We start from the raw sequence: 20,929 nt of genomic DNA on the forward strand, positions 1-20,929 counted from the left end.
TCAACTTAGTAATGGTTATAATCCATTTTTTTTTATAAAATTATTAAAATTGCCACATACTTGTATTCATGTCGCGCCAAGTAGCGCACATATTTTTCTGGCGGCTCATCAGAATCCGAGTCCTGTACGCTCACCGAACGCACTGTCGTATGCGACACCTGTGTCGCTGGCATTGTGAACTCAACAAAAGCGTAGGGTGCCAATTCGCTTGGTATTTGGTCGTAGGAGGTGAGTGCCATGCGACAAACCAATTGATGTGTAGTATAAGCGCCTACGATTGAAAAAACAGATTGAAATATCAATGCGTCTAATGTGGGAAGCCCCCATTCAATTCTTTGCCCGTTGTTACATACCTTGTCCTTCTTTTGGCAAACGTGGGCACCGCCAAACAATTGCGCGGTGATGATGTTCATATTTCGCCTGGCCAGAGGTGACCTCTATGAGTGATTCCTGCAGCGTATCGACTGCGCCCAATATGCGCTCGATGCCTTTTATCTTGCCAGTACGTCTGTGAGCCGATTTAACTGAGCCATATCTGTGGGATAGTGGAAAGTATGTGGTTCATAATTTATTTATGTGGCAAACGTATTCGCTTCTCACCTAAAGTGCTTCTCTACGCGAAACAGGTAAATCCAGCATTCCGGTATTGGAAAACGCACTGACACATCTTCGCATGGTATTTGGCCCAATTTGCGCGATGTAAAGCCTGGCACAAGTATATCGGCACGCAACTCTACCTTATTGCCGGTTACACACCAAGTGGCTTTGAGCTGTAATGGAAGTTCGCGATTTTTGGGTGGACGCACGCGGAAACGTAATAATTCTATATAATTTGCATCCGGTGGCTGGAACCTATTCGGGAAGCAAATGTTACAATTAACTGCGCGCTACGGAATCCGAAAAACAAAACTCACTTAATTGTACGCGTCCTCTCATATTCGTCCTGATTAACCACGCTATGAAACTCTACAGCTTCTAGGCGAATCCACTCCTCAGTGGCTACTGGTATGATGTCGTGCCGGCCTACCACTTCTTTACCCTGGCGCCACATATCATTCACTCCCAACTCAATTGAGGGCATGCCTGGAATTTCAAAATTTCGCTTTAGCTTAAAGCGCAATCAAACTTCACCGCTTTATGCAGTTACCTGTGAGAAAAGCTAGGAAGAATAAACGCACGCGCGCTATCTGTTTCAAAATCTTGCCCTCGAAGTCCTGCTCTACAACGATTTCATCGACCGCCGTCACTTGTACCTCCTCCATCTTGTAGACGAGCGCACGTTCACGCAACGCTGGCAGTCGGAAAAGTGCCTCTTCGATGCAGATCGAAAACTGTTTCATATCTTCGTAGTTCATCGAGCCAATCTTAAATAGTTGTGACGATTGTGGCGCATGTTCAACAGGTAATCCCAACTTTTTCAAATCACTTCCAAACTCCTTCACACCCTCGTAGTCACCCGCAATGGCGTATTGTGCAAATTTAGTCAATTTATTGGTAATGCGTTCTGCCTTGGTCACTTGTCCAGGTCGCACACCCGGGCGTTCTTTATAGAATATGTACTGCAGTTTCACGGTGAAAATTTTTCCAAACTGATCGTACTGCTGTGCGCCGATCTCTGACACAGAGTATGACGGCTGAAGTGGCAATTCTTGGAATGGTTGCTTGTCTGTTGCCTGATTGAGCAACTGTACGACGGGCACATCGTTCTGCACTACCAAACGTACAAAGATTTTCTTCCAGAACCGTTGACCGGTTATCTTCTTCTTGTTCGGTTGTCGTAGCTGCATTTCCCAGCCGGGTCCAACATAGTTTAATCGTGGAAAGTCTTCCAGTGGCTGGGAGACATCTTCATCGAACAGCGGTGTTTGTGGTGTGTCCTGGGAGTCTGTGCGTTTGACTTTGTTTTCACCCGTTTGAGCTGGTGCCGGGAAACCTGTGTCTTCGAAGGGGTTGACAGCTGGCGACGTATCGCTTGACAGCTGACCGCTGGTAGCGCGCGCTGGGGGGTGGTGGTGGTGCCAGTTGCGGTGCAATGGCGTGTGTGGTATCACCTTTCGGGCGGATGACAACATTGAACTCCTTGTCCACCGACTCAACAGAATCAGCGCGAATGGGCGCTTTCATTGCATAGAAGTCATCATCCTCATTGTCGAAAGCATCTGATGCGCCGAAAGCGTTGTTGGTTGTTGCAGGCGAACCAAATGCGCTGTCACCCCAAGCTGAAAATTTATATTTATTATTTTCTAATTGTACCCACAAAAATAGCTCGCTAAATCTTACCATCTCCACCGGACGGTGTCACAGCGCCAGAGCCGCCAAAACCATCAAGTATACTAATGTTATCCTTTTTAACGGAATCAAACTTGGCCGAGAAAGCGTCAAACTCATCCGGTTCGATGGCGAAGATATTATTAGCTGTGTATGGTGGTGCGGTGACTGTTACTGGCTCTGGTTCCGGATCCGGATCTGCCGCAAATATATTCACTGGCACAGCCGAAGTTGTGATTGAATCCGTCGCCGTGGTAAAAATATTTGTCACCACTGCAGCGTCCATATCGTCCATGGCAAATATATTTGTCACCACAGAGGGTGGTGGGTACGTTTCTTCTTCCTCATCAGGACTTGCGAAAGGATTTGCAGAAGCTGCACCACTTGCAACTGCACTGGCAGATGCAAAGTCTAAACCTGTATCCATTTGCTCAAACTCACTAATCTGTTGTTCGGTAGTTGCTTCCGCCGATGACTCGGGCACAGCTTGAGTGGTTGCTGCAGATTCCGTAGGGGGACTATGATCGGAATCGACCGATGTGTTTGCTGCCGGTTCGGCAGTCGCAAGTGTTGCGTCCTTTTCTTCTTTCTCTTCCTCTTCGCCTTCGGGGCTTGGCTCAGTTTCAATGACCACTGGTGGTATTGGGTTTACGGGCTCTGGTTCATCTTCATCGTCTGATCGGGGAAGATCTTCGACGGTAGTTATTTCAATGTCAGGAGTTGGGGCACGTGGCTTAGTTTCGTCGACAACCAGTTCTTTCCTCTCCATACTATTTATCATCGATATGTTAAGATCTGCTGCTTGTGGTTGTGATGTAATATCATGTGTGCTGTCATCGGGACGTGTTAGCATCGAGGTGAAAATAGGATCTTCTCCTGATTTGTTTTCATCTTCTTCTTTTTCTTCCGGTGTTTCCGCTGTATGATCGAGTACGAGATCATCGCTTAAGAGATCAGGTTTCGTCATTGGTTGTGCTGGTTTCTCAAACAGGCTTAAAATGTCTTCTTTTGTCTTTGGTGGTGGCGGTTTAGGTGGCTTTGTTGTGCCAAACATATCGAATAGATCCTCTGAATCTGATGGATCTGCAACTGGATGAGATGCTGGTTCTGGTACTGGTGGAGTTGGCCGCGGAGGCGGTTGATTTTGTTGCGCTGGCACACCAGTGGGTGGTGTGGGTCTCGGTGGCACTGGGCGTGGTGGTGGGGGGTCGCGGGGGTTGCTGTTTTGCCGGTGAAGGCATGGGTGTGGCGCCATGTAAGCTAGGAATGGCCGTTGGCACCCCAAACGGATTATCAGCACTGTTGTTGGTACCACTGCCAGCTAAGTCCAGGTCAAATCCTTGCGTATTGCCCGACGAACCACTGTCAGACACATCTAGTAGATCAGCTAAGCCGGAATCTGGTGTGGGGCTGGGTGAGTGTAGATCACGCATTGATATAGGGCTTGGGGAACGAGTGGCTGGTATACGTCCGAGTAGCTCGGAGCTTGCCTCCTCCATCTGATTGGAAACCGCGTTGATAAGTTCCTGCGTTTGCGGTGGCACCGGCCTGGGTGGTGGACCACGTTTAGAGGTTTCATCTTCCTCTTCGGCTGTAGACTTAATACTAAGCGTATCATCTTCCGCCTCAATAGTTGTGCCAAAGAAGCTCATTGCTGGATCAAGATCAGAAGCTGGCGCGGCGCCTTCTTCGGGTTCATCGCTAAATGCAAATGGATTAGATTGACCGGCAAATGGATTATCTGTTTCCAATTCAGCTTCTTCGCCATCCGTTTTGGAGAAGAACGGATTGGCTGCTGGGTCGGCATCAGCGCCTCCCAGATCATCGTCCATTAAGAATGGGTTCGCCATGTTGCCTTACGGTGAGCGTGCAATTAGCCTTGGACCTCTTTAGATAACTTTTAAATTAACGCTCGATTAATTCACTCTCTAGTAGTTTGATTTCAGTTGCACCAGGTGCTAAATTTTCTGCAATTGAAGTATCGAAAGGATCTACTTCTTCAGGGAGTGTAATTTGTTTTACAGGAACTGAAGGTGTCAACACCTTATCTCCCAAGCCCAGTTCTTGCGCGTCTGTTTGTGTATCAAGCACCCCAGTTGTGATCTCCGGTAGTGTGGCTGGTAGAAGCTCACTCTCCAGGAGTTTTAGCTCTGCCTTGCCCGGTTGTAGGTTGGACGCTATCGATGTATCGAAAGGATCTATATACTCGATACTATCGTCTGGCAAATCTTTACTTTCCTGCGATGGCGTTAATACTTTTGTTTTTATATCTTCTTTTACAGCCAATAGCTCTTCCGCGGGCACCGGAGTGGGTGGCGCGCGTGGATCGAAATCAGGATCTGATAGACTGTGTTTCAGTGTATTTTTCGCTAATAAATCTTGTTCGAGGTGTTTCAGTTCAACGTCACTGGGTTTCGTTTCTGGTACGTACGATGTATCAAAGGGATCTTCGGCTTCTTTCTCGCAGATTTTCTCTGTTGCTTTACTTGGTGCGTAATATGGTGTCAATGGCTTTTTGTTGCCTTGGGCGTCATTCGCAGCACCTAGTAGGTCTTGTGAGGGAACTAGAAACCCTACACTTTTTGACTGAATATTCAAACTTAAGGAAGACTTGCGACGTGCAGTGTCAAAGTCAGCAGTCTTGTTATTGTTTTGTATTTGCACAGGTGGTGCAGGCCGCGCAGGTCGTGGAACAGTGATTGCTACAGCAGGAGCGGGAGCGAGAGCCGGCTCGTCAGCACGCGGATCAAAGTCTGGATCGCTTAGTGAGTGCTTGAGATTACTTTCAGGTAGGAGTTCACGCTCCAAGAATTTCAACTCTGTTGCCTTGGGTCGAACGATTGCACTAACAGCTGAGGTGTCGAATGGATCAAAATCTGCTGCGTCTTCGTCGGCTTCCTGTGTAGGTGCAATGGGGGCTGGACCAACTTTAGACAAGTCAGTAGCGCTTCCACCTAAAAGATCTCGTGTTGGTTGAGAAAGTAAGCTTGCAGCTGGTGGTGGCGGCTTAGCAGGCGGTCCCGCCTTTTCTTCGGCGCGCGGATCGAAGTCGTCGTCCTCCTCTAGTACGGTAGTCTTCTTTATAACCTGTTCGGCGTATGCGGTGTTGAACGGATCGTCGTCAACGTTATCTTCTTCGTCGTCACTCACATATATAGCACCAGGTATTATATGCGGACCAGTGGCAGGACGAGTTGGTGGAGGTGGACGTGCTGGTTTTACTGTAAGGAAGTTGTTAGTTAGTTTCGATAAAAGAACATACTTAAATATTGCCCAACACTTACCTTTGCCGTCTTGTCCTACAGTTGTGGTTTCTTCTTCGGGTACTTGTTCAAATTCTGCCCAATCAGCTTCTACAACTTCCGAAAGTACTTCCGGCTGAGGATGTGGTATTTGTGTGATAACTTTTACCTCTTCTTTTTTGGTCAACGATTCAGCTGCTAATTCAGCAAACTCATCATCATCATCGTCCTTAAGTGCATCGAATTCTGATAAATCCGGTACGCCGGCGTCGAGCTCTTCTTCTTCCTCTTCGTCTTCGGCCTTCTTCGGTTGTATTAAATGCAAATGCAACGAAACACTTAAATCGATAGGTGCATCTGGTACTGGCACGTCATCGACTAATTCGTCGAGTAAGTTCTTCTGCGGCTCTGGCGCGACTATCTCAACTTCCTGATCAGCAAGATCGATGCTCTCGCTCAGCAGCAAGTTTTGTATACCCTTTCGTAGCTTACGTTTCGGTTTGGCAAGCGCAAGCGCGTGCTCACGATCTACACGTCCCGAGAGGACTTCAACCGCGGCACCAAGACTCACAAGTTTCTTATTTCCCTTTGCCTTATCTGCACCAACAATAACTTTTTCCGCATAAGCAGTATCAAACGGATCGGGTCCGTCGTCAAACTCTAATACCGGTGACTCAGGTACGACTCCTAACTGTACTTCACCACTAGTTATAGCCTCTAAATAGTCAGTGGAAAAGATGTCACCGACTTCCTCGTCCAGTTCGTCTTCAGATTCGGATAGCTCAACAACTGCTTCGGCTAGTTTATCGCGATTCGCTTCTACTTCGGCAGCCTTGCGACGCTCCTCCTCTAAGCGTTCCGCCTCGCGACGCGCAGCCTCCTCTTCTTCGAGACGTTTCTTTTCCGCTGCTGATGGTAAACGTTGGTAGAAAGACTCCTTTTTGATGCGATCTAATTCGTCTTGAGTTTTATGTAGTATAGAATCGACACCCGATGTAAGAGCCTTAAATTTCGCCCACTCTTCGTCCTCGCTGGCGCTTTTTGCAGCTACTGCTGGCGCTGCGGCGCCGTTGACACTTGTATCCGCTTTACTCTCAGCAGGTTCAGTTGGCACAGGTGCAGAAGTTGATGTGGATGTGGATGCAGCTGTTGGTGCTAAACCCTCAACGTCTGATGCTGCGTCCGATTCACCAGCGTCTGATTTAGCAGCGGCTGCTTCTTGTTTGGCTCGTAATTCGCGCTTATATTGTTCGAGTTCCTCTTCGGTGAAGAGTTCTTGATCCTTTTTCGACTTCTTCTTTTTCTTTTTTAAGCCTTTTGGTAGTTTAAGCATTCTCTAATTGCGGAGACATCGATGTCGGTCTGTAAAGATGATAAATAGGAAGAGTGTGAGATCGCAAGCAACTACTAGGTTGGGACAAAAGTTACCAAGTTATGGTGATATTTATTATTAATGTATATTTCTTTACTAAAACTTTTTCAAATTCCTTTACGAGTATACGATATGCAGTAAATTTATATTTGCATATATATGCTATACTCTATAGTGTATATGAAGCTAAGACGCCAAAGGTTTAAATATATCTACTATTTGGATGTTTTTATATGTATATATGTGTATGAATCCGTCTACACCACCGAATTATGAAATTAAGTGTATGCATTTCACGGAACTCAGTAACAGGTCACAGTTTTCTTAGGTCTTTCGAATAGGGTCCTCATGATCGAAAAGCAAAGGTCGTATCACGGAAGTGACAGGAGTCCTACGACCAATTTTAGGTTTCCTTAACTTTTCTTTAATAGAGTTCAGGAAGGCGCTGTACTTTTGTCCTGGGTACTAATGTGAGGATTTTTCTTTTTGATGACTTTCAGGGATATATATACATATTTAGGCTCTCTAGTCTACTTTGATAAACAGTTCGATTTTGAGTGCCTCCTCGAAGTTGTTAACTTCATTTCTCTTTTCTAAGGAGTAGTGAACTCAGTAGTCGGATGTTCGCACTCGACCTATAAGTGCTTCGTGGTAATATATTTTTCTTTTTATTTTATTTATTATTTATCTTTTTTAGCTCCCTTTTCGTTATTCTTTGAGTATATTCCCTTACAGTCATCGGCTAGAATGAGTACTGGATAAATGATTACCTCAGCATCTTAAATGTAGTCCTTGATCCTGTTGTAGTCCTGTTTTTTCATAATAGTTTGGTATACAGAGGTAGTCCTAGATTCTAAGTTCGTTTAGCATGCCTGGTTCAAAATGATTATTCTAATCCCTCATGAAGAACTTATCCTAGTGATAGAGATGATGTCCGCTTCAAACAGAGACTAATTTCGGTGCAGCGTTGCCGCTGAAAAATTAGAAAAATTATAAGAATTGATCTGCTAATAAGATGCCGTACATTCTTTCCTTTGCCAACAGGTTCGTCAGAATTGAGGAGGACCTCTCCGTGCCGTTTGACATGAATAATAATAATTTAATATTATGTTGGATTTTACAGTTTTACTAAGTGCTTGGCCCAGCTTCTCCTGCAATTTGTAGTATACGTGTGACGCCTCTGCACGGCAAATGGTTGTTTTTTTTAGTGAGAAACTTCTTCGAGGCAGAATGCTCTCAAAGGTTTGCCATTGCCTGCATAGGGCGACCACTTTGGAAAAAACTTTTTCTAGTTTAGATGTTCTCGGAACAGTGATCGAACCCACGACGTTTGATATTAAACGAGGTTTTAGACAAAGCGACTCCATTTCAGGTGATTTCTTTAATCTAATATTGGAGAATATAATAAGAGCCGGCAGAACTAATATCGTTCCTAGAAAGGAGCCTGGAAAGATTGGTAGATGCACACATCAAATAAAATGTGACGGAAAATGACGGCTGCGGAGAATGGTTAATTTGCATTGGGGTTTTGTCTGGATAAAGTCGTGGCCTTCAACAACGCGTGAAAGCAAGCCAATTTAGAACGAGTATCGACGGAAGCAGTTCACCCTGTAGTTTTGCACCGGATAATCAGTAGGGAGACTGAGTCGGTTTTTCCAAACCGGTTTCCACCAGTTTTGGAAAAATGGCGAATAATCGAATACCCTAATAAGCAATATGTTGAGCTGCAAAAGTGTTTCAGCGTATGAGACCACTAAACCGGTTAACTGAGTCATGCACGTAGTCGCTGGTGGTCATAGTAATTGGCAAGTATCTGTTCACATCCAGCTCAATTATAAGCAAATCAGTACGGGAGATCAATCGTCAGGCAAACAAAATTTAGCTTACCATCAACTCAGCAGCTGAAGCAAAACACCAAACACCTGGGAATAATATTTGATAGCCAACTGTTGTGCTGGCTCAATGTGAAAGAGAGAATGTAGAAAGCCTCTATTAATGCAAAACTATTTTCAGCGGCGCCTGGGTCCAACGCATTCTATTTCTAGTTGGATCCTCACGTAAATTGTCAGACCGTTTGATGGGCAGCAATGAAAAAGAAAAACCAGCGTACCAGTTGGTCAAGAATATAGTGGTCAATACCGCCACCATGCTTCACTTCGGAGCCACTATACACGTCGAAGGCTAGCGTCAATACATGAAGAGGGCTGACTTGGTATATGTTTACAAAGATTGATAGGAGGTAGACAAGGGTGTAGATGCGGCCGGGATGTGAGCAGGCCCCTTCAGTTTAACACATCCTCTGTGAGTGCCCTGCCTTAGGGGACTACAGTATTTAAATAAATAAAAAAAGCTGTTGAAAACATTAAGTAAATGCATGCAAATAATGGCTCATTTTTAACTGACTTCCAAAAAAGGAGGAAGTAATCAGTTCCTCGGAATATTTTTTTATGTTACCGCATAACTTTGCACCACGTCAACATATTTCGATAATCCTTTTTGCATCGGAAAGGTAGTGTCTCAGGGCTGGCCCCATACTAATCAGATTTAGATCTGATCATTGGATCATGAAATATATATATATATATATATATATATATATATTATATATATTATGAGAATTGAAGTCGGTTTTGTTTTTTGCTTAAAAACTACTTGTAATATAGCCATTGCGTTGTTAGTATCTATAATTAATTATATCAACAATTAATTATTCAACTCAGTGGCCCTGTATGATTGAGATACTTATGTATGTATGTATGCACATACCGACAGCAATGGCCATTTATGACGCTTTTTAGGAAAGTCCTTAGTTTTCTGTTTCCAAATTTTCAAAATAAATATGTTTCGCCATTTCTGTTGCTGGGAAAATTACTTTGCGGTTGCTGTAAATTTTCTTTCGGCTACCAGTTTCGAAAACCCTGGGTTTTTATGACCGGTTCTCAATTTTTAGAAAAGCAGCGTGATCGCGCTTATTTATATTATTGTGGTTATTTCGAAAATTTTAAAAAATGTTGTACCGGTTACTAGTTTCGAAAAATCCGAATTTTTTGAGTTTTCTACTTCTTGTGCATCATTTTATATAAATTTTTATTTTTTCTGGCGAGCTGCAGATAGGATTTAAGTAAGCCATATCTTAATAAATACGACATTTATTGGCATGTTTAGAGGAGCTCTGAAAGTACTTTCTTTATTAATTAAAAAACAAAAAAACATAGACACATACATGTATTCCATTTTGGGTTTACATAACTTCTTTACATTCAAACGATATATACATATGTATGTATGTCCTTTGACCAAGTGCATTGAATGTTCAATAAAAGCAATTGAATCTCGCTGCAGGGAAAACGAATGTAACAAAAATTTAACATACTCGTATGCACGAGTATATGCATGTGCATGTAAATATATAAACATATATAAAAAGATAGAACCAAAGAATAATAAAAACAATTGTAAGCTCACCTTGAACTAAAATTGACCTTAGCCTTTCATAAACCGCCTTTGCATTACAATTTCTTCAAGCATTTAAAAGCATTGAATGTCTTTTCAATCACATTATACATATGTATGTATGTATAATATATTATTTATTTAAACGTTTATATATGGATATACAACTACGAACACATACATAAAATATGTATACTTTTAGCTAAAAAAAAATACGTGAACAACGATATATTTACAAATGTATGTATCTACTTAAATAGATAAGCACTTATGTATGTATGTACATATGTACAAGCTTACGATTATATTCCTGGGATTTAAATTTTTTTCTAGGGATTGTCTTAAAAGGGGTTTGAATACCGTTATAATGATTTTATGTGACTCACCATTGCCGTTGACCTCAAACACACTTGTCCATTTCACTTATTTCTCTCCCAAATTATTTACAAAAATTTTGACGTCTTCCAACTTCTTTTCTGCAGGAATTTTATTTTTCACGTTTTGCTTTCAAACCCGTTAGCCTACAAACACCAACACCAACATTTTTCCACGGTCATGGTAAAGCTCTGCACTTTCGCCAATTCAGTCCAATTCACCACCGTTCACTGACAATTAATTAGACCACAAGCAATGTATTCACCACTAGCATTAGCCATTGACAGTAGCACATCCACCAATACAAACTTATTTAAGTAGTATTGCAGGAAGAATACAAAATATACAGAAATTAAATATGTAACCAGATAGGCGAGAAAGGTGTTGGGGAAAGTATCGGGCAAAAGTGATACTCGACTGCGGAAGGGTACATGAAAATCTATAGGTACTCGGGATTTACTGCTAACTACAGCCCACGGCTGAGGGGAAAAATCGATTTTCACACACTCACACGCACACACATACACACTGCTATTGCTGCGTAGGGATGTGTAAGGAAAATTTTTTCTCATACTCGAGAAAGATTTTCGAAATGAAAAATTGATATTTCACAAAAATGAAAATCAATAAATTGATTTAAAATAAGAAAAAATAAAACATTTAACTTAAACAACCAGGAAATAGAAATTCTGTGGGTCTGTGTGTGAAAAATAGAAAATCATGAAAAAAATTTATTCCTCCACACAATCATCTTCAAAGTATTTTTCTTTTTATGTATGTAGCTTTGAAGGAACTTGTTCAACAACTTACGTCTCTCAACGCTTACTGATAAAGTTATTTACTTGCGAATCTTATTCAAATCGTTCAATTTTGTTTTAGATTAAAATGAGAATTATTTTTACACTTTTTCACACACTGCCTTACGAGGCACGTCTCGGTCGTGGTTGTCGAAGTGCACGTAATATCGGAAAAACTTTGACTGAATGACGAGAAAAATTGCAAAAATTCATACGCACGACCGTGTGCTTTTGGCAAGCCGTCCCAGCGAGCTTATAGTGTGCTAACCGATGAAAGCTTAGCAGCAAGCTTAAAGGAAGTTTTAGTCAACTGTTATCTATGCAATGAATACTTGAAAGGGGACTTTTACTTTTTCCAAGTGCAAGGATAATTCTTCGGAGAAGTTTTTTTCTTATACAGATTTAAGTCTAAATTCATTCTGTGTGTAAAAACGTGCTAATTAAAAACTGTGCTTTCAATGTGGTGAATTGGTAAATTTCAAATAATTGTCGTTTGTTGCATTTGTCAGCTAACAGCTTATGTAAATATCAGCGTGTTCCAGTGCGCAGACGCAAAATTTTTTTTGCGGAAATATTTATGATTCTCAAATTTGCTGCTCTCAATGGTTGACGTGTGGTAAAGGACCAAATGTCAAAAAATTGAGTTGCATTTTCTATATTTTCCGGTATTTTTTCAGCTACACAGAAAAAAATTTTACTATAACGATTATGTTTTATTTAAAAACATCTTTTTTGTAGTTATATATGCGTTGAATTTTACTTATTGCTCATAAAACAAAACCATTTTTTTTGTGTTGGTTGGTTTCTCCTACTGTTTACTTCCAAGCCAAACTAGACAAGTGATGACAAAAAATTAATTTCAGTTTTTTCAGAATAAAAACTTTCATTTTCCAAGCAAAAAATTTAATTTTACCTTTTACTCATATTTTCCAAGCAAGAAAAGCTCAAAAATTAAGTTTTATTTTCAGAGCAGTAACTAGAACTCAAGAAATATTTTTTTCTAGTTGAGTTTTTCATATAACGTTTACCAAATAAAGGCGCGTAACTAAGATCAGTTGAGCTCGAGCTTTGAGCTTTTTCGAGCGAAGATGGACGACATAAAATAAATCTCTTTATGGAGGTTATTGAAGCATAAAAGATTACTTTGCAGGTAAGTTGATAGGATTCGCCGATCTAAACGGGATTAGGTCGCCGAAACAACTCCCTTGATCGGGAGAAATCCAAGTCATACCGGTGCGCAGAAATGGCTTTCGCAGACACAAAGTTTCGACAGGCAGGATATTGTACCCGCATCAAGGGCTACTTGTCCAGACTCGACTTCATTAAACCCAACCAGTGTCCGGCATGCGGGAACTCAACCCATCACACCAAGCACCTTTTCACATGCCAGCTCAATCCCATACAGCTAACATCCCTCTTCCTCTGGCCCGACCCCGTCAAACAGCTCGTTTCTTGGGCCTACCGTTAATTGAGCTTGACGACAACGATTTATGGACCAACAGATCTAGGCGGGGCTTAGTAGTGCCGCTACAACAGCAAAAACAGCTGTGCAGGTAGTCGGATACGCAGTTAGTACACCTACCCCCCCCCCCCCCCCCGCTAAATACGGTCTTGATGTGGACCAAAAATGGGGTAGAGATCGGATCCGTTCCTTACAATAATTGGGATGGAGAGATCAATAGTCTCTCACTAAACAGGTCAGTGAATTAATCAAGAAATACGTAGCGCCTCTGGAAATCACAAAAGAATGTCAAGGCCGCAAGTACCCAGTGAGGAGTATATAAAAGAGATAGGTCCGACAAGGGAGTCGAAAAAATCGAAACCCACGGGATCCTTCGTCTTCCTAATGAATCTACAGGTGCCCATTATCGATAAAAAAAAAATTATGGCTAATTTCGTAGGCTGTGTTTATAAAATTAGTACTCGATATCGACAGAAAGGAATTGGCCTTTGACGCAGCTGGATGGCATAAGGGTATCAATGTCGTTAGTTGCGGCAAGAAGTAGTTCATGGGCTTTATCACTTATAAGCGGTATTGGACCTTAGTGGTTATCTTGGCCCCTTGCAATACAAGGACAGGCAGTTGCATGCTATGGCACTCGACATCGTAAAATTCATCACGGACAACAGCATAGATGTGGATCTCGTTCAAAAACTCTGGCTCCTGATTTTTACTAAGCGTTTCTTCTTTATTTTAAGACTCTTATACAGATTAAAGGAATTAATTTTTTTCCGACGTACTTTAGGCATTTCACGTCGATATTTTTAGGTCTCTTAGTGGTGTGTTCGGGGCATTTTGAAATAATTCAGTAAACGGGAGCTACAGTAAGTTCATATTTTATTTAAATTTGTAAAAAGCTAAAAATGTTTTTTCCTTCGAATTTGTTCGGAGTTAAAATACTTGTAAAGTTAGCATTTAAGCACAACAGTTTTTATTAACATTTTTTCGAATGATGTGTAGATAACAACAGATTTTTATATAGTATGTTCATAAATCCTCTTAGTAAAAATATAACTTACATTCATTGTTTAGTAATTACATAGTAAGGCACCTAATCAACCAGTTATCGCTATGATAATTTCTTCCAATAATTCATCTAAACACTAAAGCCTCAACAGCACAAAGTCACACCCATACATACATACGTACATATGTATATGTACATGTCTTCCCTCCTCACATACAAATATACATGTATGTATGTACATTTATACCAATAACAGTCTACAAAACGAAACTCATCATTTGAAAGATTTCCTTTTAAAGCTACATACATTCATACATAGATAATTCACTTACTTATTTCGTCTATTTGTTTTAGCATAAAAAAAAAACTTAAAATTTAATTTTAGACTCAAAGCGGCACTGATCCGCCATCCACCATTTTTCTATATCCAAATATGTTTGCGTTTTTTGCGCATAAGTTACACTGTGCAATTTTTCGCAGAGATCACAAAAAGGCGAACGGACGGTAAGGCGATAGTAACGACGCCACCAAAAATAACGCATATATTCCGCCGGATGCGTAGCCAAATATTGAAGGTGTGACGCCAGCTCTGCGGCACTCTGGAAATCCTCAGCATCTATAACGGAATGTGGCGGCACAAACCGTGTGTAATCGGCACCACCAAATACCACAGGTATCACATTACGTTTCATTGCATTGTACAGTTTCTCGGTCACATAATCATTGCACAGTGAATTTTCGAAGGAAAAATAAAACTTGTAGCGTTGATCCAAAAGTTCATCGCATTCGTTTGAGGAGCGGGGACAACTGGAAACAAGAAAACATTTGTTTACATTTTATAAAAATAAATTTGTTTAGATTGTAACGATTAAACCGATCAACAAACCAACCAATTGTTGATCATTAATATAACTTGTATAAACCAGGGACCGTTATGATCTTTGTAATAAATAAAAATCATAATTTAACCTAAAAATGGATTTATGTTTTTCCAATTTTTAATTATATGATTTTTATTTTTTCGATCAATTTTTATCGATATTTTTTATTCTCATTTTTTTCGATCATATTATAACCGTCATTTTAAGATTTAATTTTTTAGATCATACAAGATTCAAATCGGTCAAAAGCGCAGCAGCATCCATTATAACGGTTAAAATTTATCGAAAAAAACAAAAATCACAAAATAACGATTTTGCAATGATCAAAAAATAAAAATCTTCTAAAAAAAGTAAGTGAGGCCCACGAGCCACATTGGAGAAGTAAAACTTACGTTGCATATCTATTTTGTCTCATAACCAATATACATACATACATGCATACATCTGCTTTTGCTTAAGGTTATATTTTTTGTTTTTTTTCTGTCTAGATCCCTACCTCTACCCTGTTCCTTCTAATTACATTTATATTATTCTGTTTTCCTTTAACTTCATTTTTATTTTTCGATAGCAAACTCGATAGAAACATCAAAAAAAAAAATCGATAACAAAACCGACAAAAATATCGATAAGAAATCGATGACAAATTCCATAAAAATTTCGATAGCAAAATCGATCATAATATTGGTAGCAAAATCGATAAGAAATTCGATAAAAATATCGATAACAAGCTCGATAACAAAAATCGATTAGTAAATCGATAAAAAATATCGATAACCAAATGGATAAAAATATCGATAACGAAATCGATAAATAATCGATAACAAAATAGATAAATAAGCGATAACAAGATATATAAATTATCGATAACAAGATCGATAACAAATTCGATAAATAATCGATCACAAAATCGATAAAACAAATAGATAACAAAATCGATAAAAATTTCGATAGCAAAATCGATTGTTTCATCCCCAACCATTTCCGTGTCCATTGCGTGAGCAATTTCCGTTGAATTTGCCAATTTACTCCCAACCAACTAACCGCCGCTAAAGAAGTTTCACTTCAATAAAAATCATGATATTTACCAGTTATTTTCGGTCCCTGATAGAAAAGATGTTAAGGATAGCTGCTATATAGTACATATGTACATATGTACATACGTTCATGTGTATGTAGCTTTTGACAAATTTCGATACTTTTATGGTAATATCCTACCCAATTACTTAATGTACATATTCCTATGTGATAGTATAGTAAATGAGTTATACTAGTTTTGTATCCAAAAACTTCAAGTGGTCGTCTAAGTTCAGCTTTCCTACGATAAGGTCGATCATGTATATAGACGTGTGGAATGCCTCCAAATGAATCTTCCCAACTCCAAAGCAGCGACAGAACTTATGTGCACAAGTTTCACTAAAAAGGCCTTGGTGTAGCCTTCGTCCAGCAACCCTGTATATGAAGAGGGAAAGAAAAGGCGTAAACTCTTTTCTTCCTCATTTGCAATGCATGCCTGCGATTCTGTTTGTGGTTTGGGCAAAAATTTTTACTCGAACATCAGTACAAGTAGCAAAACTCACCTTCGCGCACTTTCCATGTCAGGAGGAGATGAGCCCGACAGCAGAACGGAGAGAGCACACAGAGCAGTAAACTGACTTTTAGAAATGCTCTAACAGGGAAAGTCTTGGATCTAATGCTTACATAGCAGTCAAAATATGTGCAAATGTCGAACCATATGCATATAGACTTCGACATTGCTTTCTTTTCTGGACATCAACTCAACAGTTTCAGTCATATACAGCCTCTACCACCAAAAAGATGTAAGCGACTTTTTTTCAACATTTTATTTTTGATGCAGAAATGATTCTGGATGCTCTAAGAACATTAGGTCTTTTTGGCGGTTAGGGCTCGTAATATTGTAGCAGCTTTCAATAAAAGTTGTCCACCAGAAGTCGTGAAGTCCAAAAGTTATGTGCCTTGGTGGAATAAGAAGCTGGATAAAATGAGATGCAAGGTTGCAAGGTATCAATCATGTAGTCTTAGTACTCTTAAGGGTCTATTGAGCCTCGCTCTTACTAAGTTGCACCCCAGCTAGATTGAGTACGAAGCGAGGAACACCTAAATAACTACCTTCGTCGGAACAGGAAGCGACTGGCGAAGGGAGAATGATGACACCTGTGGAATTTTGCAGGAGAACCGCTTCGTGCTCGCAACGAAGCCCTTCAATCGACTGATGTCCATTCCCGAAAGCTCATCGGGAGTGCAAAAGAAGTGCGACCCAAGGTGCTTCAACCTAAGGCTCGCAAAGGCAGGGCACAGGAGCAGCAGGTGTTGAGATGATTCCATCGCATCATCCTTACGGCATGATTACCTATTACGCAGTAACCCATAAGCACTCCCACCAATAGCGAGAGGTGCAGCTCGCTTAGTCTCAAGAGCTCCCCAGACCGCTTCCGGTCTACCTATAGCCGGAAGGATTGTGCCACCTTGCATTCCAAGGTCTTCGCCCAGCGCTCGTTGAGCTGACTAAACATGCCCATCTGTCCAGAAGCAAATCACACAAGGTCAGGGGAGCCCCCAGACCGTCCCTATCCGGAAGTAATTCCTCGAGGGCTCACTGTCTTGCCAGCTCATCAGCCATGCAGTTACTAGCGATTTTTCTGTGAGCTGGAAACCAAATAAGCTTAATAGCGAAGTAATCAGATGCGGTCGATAAGGAAGTCAGACAGTCCCTTAGCGTTCTCAAATGCACCATCAGGGAGCCAAGAGCCCTGATAGCTGCTTGGTTGTCGGAATAAATATTCACCTCCTTAAAAGGTGTTACACTAGAGAGCAACCAATCCGAAGCCTCTTTTATCGCGTCCACCTCTGCTTGGAAGACGCTGCAGTGATCCGGTAGCCTGAATTTCAAGTTGATGGAGAGTTCTTCGCAGAAGACAACGCCACCCACCTACCCATTTAGCTTCGATCCATCTGTAAATCAGTTTACAGTACTCCGATTTCAGATACTACACCCCTCCCAGTCCTCTCTCGCTGAAATGTGAGGGGTGATAAAAAGGCCTTAATTTGTTGCCTTACATTGGTCAAAGAGTGGCTGTTTTCTAGTTATAGATATAGGCTGGGCAATTTGGAAAAAAGTGAAGTCTTAAGGCTCACTTAGTCTAGACTTTACTTAACTTACGTAAGAAATCTTCGATGATTACTCAACACGTCAACTTAGCCAGTAGCGAAAATATTTTATTTTTCTATTTTCCTTTTCAGCTGACTGCCACTTTGCCGCCCATAAGCAAGTCAAGAAATTCCTGGACAAAAATATATTGCGTTGGCCAGTACAATTAACAGCCATCGCCAGATATTTGCCGAAAAGCATAAAAGAAGGGCTGACTGGCCATATCTGTGTACTCAACATAATACCTAACATAAACGACATAAGCAAACAATTGTTGGTTTATGACATTCTTCCAGCTATTATTGTCTCAAGTGCCCGAATTAAGAAAGAACGGGCGCGTATTTCTTTCGAAAGCAACGCTTAAATAAATATTTTACTCACCTATAATTTCCACATTTGCCATAAATGTCAACATCAATGTACTCCTGCAATGCTGCTGCCAGCTTCTCTCTCTTCGACAACGTCTCACAATGCGATACGAACCAAGCCGCCATTCGCGTCTTGCCTTTCCACAGCTGCCACACGCTCGTTTCATTCCATTCCGCCGGTACTTGTCGCCAATTGGTATGAACTGCCGGCGCTACCACCTCTCCGGTTTCCATATCCTCCAGCGACTGATAAGACCATTGTATATCCGAATCGAGCCGATAACTCATTGTCAAATTATAGAAGCCACCCTCATCGGAGAGCACATGTTTTGTCTCGCCAGGCGGTTCCATCAAAGCAAACACATACTGCTGATGCGGCGATCGTCTTCTAGGCACCGAATGTAACAACGGAAAGGGTTCCGCTGCATGAAAGAGCACAGCATCGTACATTTCAATGGCGGGCGAGAAATCGCGATTGCTCGTTAAATCACAACGATACACAGGGCAACTCAAGTCATTGTGAAAATAATCGGGTCCCACAGTGTCCTCATCCAAACCCCAGTTTTTTTTCTCAAAGAAACTGTTCCACAAGAGTATGGTGCGCGGCCGTGAGGAGTGCCCTTGACGCGCTTGGGCGCTATCGATCTGATTTTGGTAAGCGCGCAAAATTTTATACTGATTGAATTCCGGTGCAATGCTGACCAAATGGACGATGCCCAGAAAAGTGGCACATATTCCAAGACTTATTAGAATTACTAGATATTTCTTGCGTCTTAATGCAGTCATTACGTTGTTCGTTGCTTGCGCGGTGGATTTGACTGAGGACGTTTGCTCGTTGGCGTGGCCATCGAGTAAAGGTGCGGCAACATCGGTGGAATCACGGTCGGAATATTGCATAGCGGTGCGAACAAAAGTTTGCGTTTACAAGTTTCAACCACAACTACATACCTTCTCTACGGCGGGCACTAGACGAAATTGCGTTTGTTCACCGAAATTTCTCTGACATCGATAGATAATAATAGTGCTTGTGTGTTATCTATTCCACTACCTGCCGCTTATCGCGCAACATTCAAGCCATCGTTGAGCAGCCGTGCGATTGATTAGATAAGCGAATGCTGGTGACGCTAGTAAATATACAAGAACGTTAAACAAATACTTAATTAACAAATACTCAATTATCGAATATTGAAGAGCAAAGGTGTTGTAATGTGTGTATACATACGGTACATTCGTAAGATACATATCGAGCCCTAACCGCCGAAAAGAAGTAAGCGACATTTTATTCAATTTTTTTTTTTATGCAGAAATGCATATAGACGCTCTAGGAACATTTCTGCATCAAAAAAAAATTTAGAAAACAGTTTTACTTACGTCGTTTTGGCGGTTAGGGCTCGATATGTAGAAATGTGTTAGCATGTACTAATGTACTAATGTACAAACGAACGTATTGGTAAATACTCTTTATTTGGTAATGGCATTGTGTGTTTATTATTACCCAGCGGTTAATCGAATGGTGTAGCACTACATACATACATACATTTTGGTCCGAAGCTAGTCCGTGACTGAGTGAATGATTGGCCATTTGACGCTTAATTCGAGTTAATGCATATACGCAGCCTTGAGAATAAATCGATTCAATTCGGAATTGTTCTAGATGCAGAAAGAGAGAGAGCTTCGGCGGGGTCACTTCAACTTATTCGGTTTGAGCGCTTACTCAAGTGAGCTACGTATTTTCCCCAGTAGGCGCCGCAAGCCTACTGTCTGTCTGCCCTGGCGGTGGGTTGCGCGCTGGGATTGGGACCTGCCACGTAAAAAAGCCAAAACCGCACAAGCCTCGCAAAGCAAAGTCCACACATGTTGACGACCCCCGCAAACAAAACAAGGACTACGATTTACGGGGATATGCTTCTGGCATTTTTTCTGTTTCTGTTTTTCTTCTACAGGTGAGTTCTATATAGGGTACAATTTTAAGATTTTTTAATATGTTCAATTTTCTCCATGTTTCACCAATAAAAACTATATTTTTTTTTTATATATATTTAAAATTTAATACTAAATATTGAATCCGACCGTATCCGACCTTTTGTTTAAGACGCGATTTTGTACCATATAGGTAATATTGAAAGTTTTTCTGAAGAGGATTTTTTAAAACTAATTTTTTTCAACCAATTTCGTATAAGCACATTTCTTTTAATGTATTGTGGAACGATTTTCCGTCATCCCTTGTCAAATCGGTTTCGACGTTGTGCCATCTTCAGTGTCATTTTTCGTTCTTTTAATTTCAGGCGCCATATTGGATGGGCCATTTTGTTTTTCGTAATTTTGACTTCAGATTCGAATTTAGCGACCCCAGTAACTCTTAAATAATATAATGATAAGCCATTCTTATTATCTATTTTTTTTTAGCACAATTATTGTGTTTAAGGTTTTTAGTATAATTATTTTCTGTAAGCTACTTGAACAGACTTTATATATTTTTTTTCGAATTTTTTCTCTCGCCACCCTCTGGGACCAAAGGTTAACAACTACATTGTTTTAA

At 40.9% G+C, this 20,929-nt stretch overlaps 3 protein-coding genes across 4 annotated transcripts; all 3 read right to left on the bottom strand.

Annotated features, from left to right (window-relative positions):
- Window positions 1-32: 32 nt before the first annotated feature.
- Window positions 33-4,128, bottom strand: LOC118751271 (protein stoned-B-like). The gene is given in 8 exon segments (XM_036486053.1): window positions 33-271; window positions 354-535; window positions 601-852; window positions 915-1,083; window positions 1,148-2,006; window positions 2,008-2,219; window positions 2,281-3,475; window positions 3,477-4,128. Coding segments are annotated over 8 exon segments (3,750 nt in total). The 5' UTR covers window positions 4,119-4,128.
- Window positions 4,129-4,150: 22 nt separating this feature from the next.
- On the bottom strand, window positions 4,151-11,707 carry LOC118751272 (protein stoned-A-like). 2 transcript variants are annotated; one of them, XM_036486054.1, is made up of 4 exons: window positions 11,521-11,706; window positions 10,722-10,940; window positions 5,553-6,872; window positions 4,151-5,489 (listed from the first exon to the last, which is right to left on the bottom strand). In XM_036486054.1, the coding sequence occupies exons 3-4, from the start codon at window positions 6,841-6,843 to the stop codon at window positions 4,174-4,176; spliced, it is 2,607 nt and encodes an 868-aa protein (XP_036341947.1). In that variant the 5' UTR covers window positions 6,844-6,872; window positions 10,722-10,940; window positions 11,521-11,706; the 3' UTR covers window positions 4,151-4,173. The 2 variants fall into 2 exon arrangements, with proteins under 2 accessions (XP_036341947.1, XP_036341948.1); XM_036486055.1 differs by lacking the exon at window positions 10,722-10,940 and having other exon boundaries at window positions 11,521-11,707.
- A 2,417-nt stretch (window positions 11,708-14,124) lies between these two features.
- Window positions 14,125-19,516, bottom strand: LOC118751269 (alpha-(1,3)-fucosyltransferase C-like). The gene is made up of 2 exons (XM_036486051.1): window positions 18,404-19,516; window positions 14,125-14,782 (listed from the first exon to the last, which is right to left on the bottom strand). The coding sequence occupies exons 1-2, from the start codon at window positions 19,285-19,287 to the stop codon at window positions 14,344-14,346; spliced, it is 1,323 nt and encodes a 440-aa protein (XP_036341944.1). The 5' UTR covers window positions 19,288-19,516; the 3' UTR covers window positions 14,125-14,343.
- Between the last annotated feature and the right edge of the window lie 1,413 nt (window positions 19,517-20,929).

The sequence above is a fragment of the Rhagoletis pomonella genome, unplaced genomic scaffold, assembly GCF_013731165.1.
Source record: "Rhagoletis pomonella isolate Grant_MI unplaced genomic scaffold, Rhpom_1.0 Rhpom_scaffold_00625, whole genome shotgun sequence".
NCBI classification, from domain to species: domain Eukaryota; kingdom Metazoa; phylum Arthropoda; class Insecta; order Diptera; family Tephritidae; genus Rhagoletis; species Rhagoletis pomonella.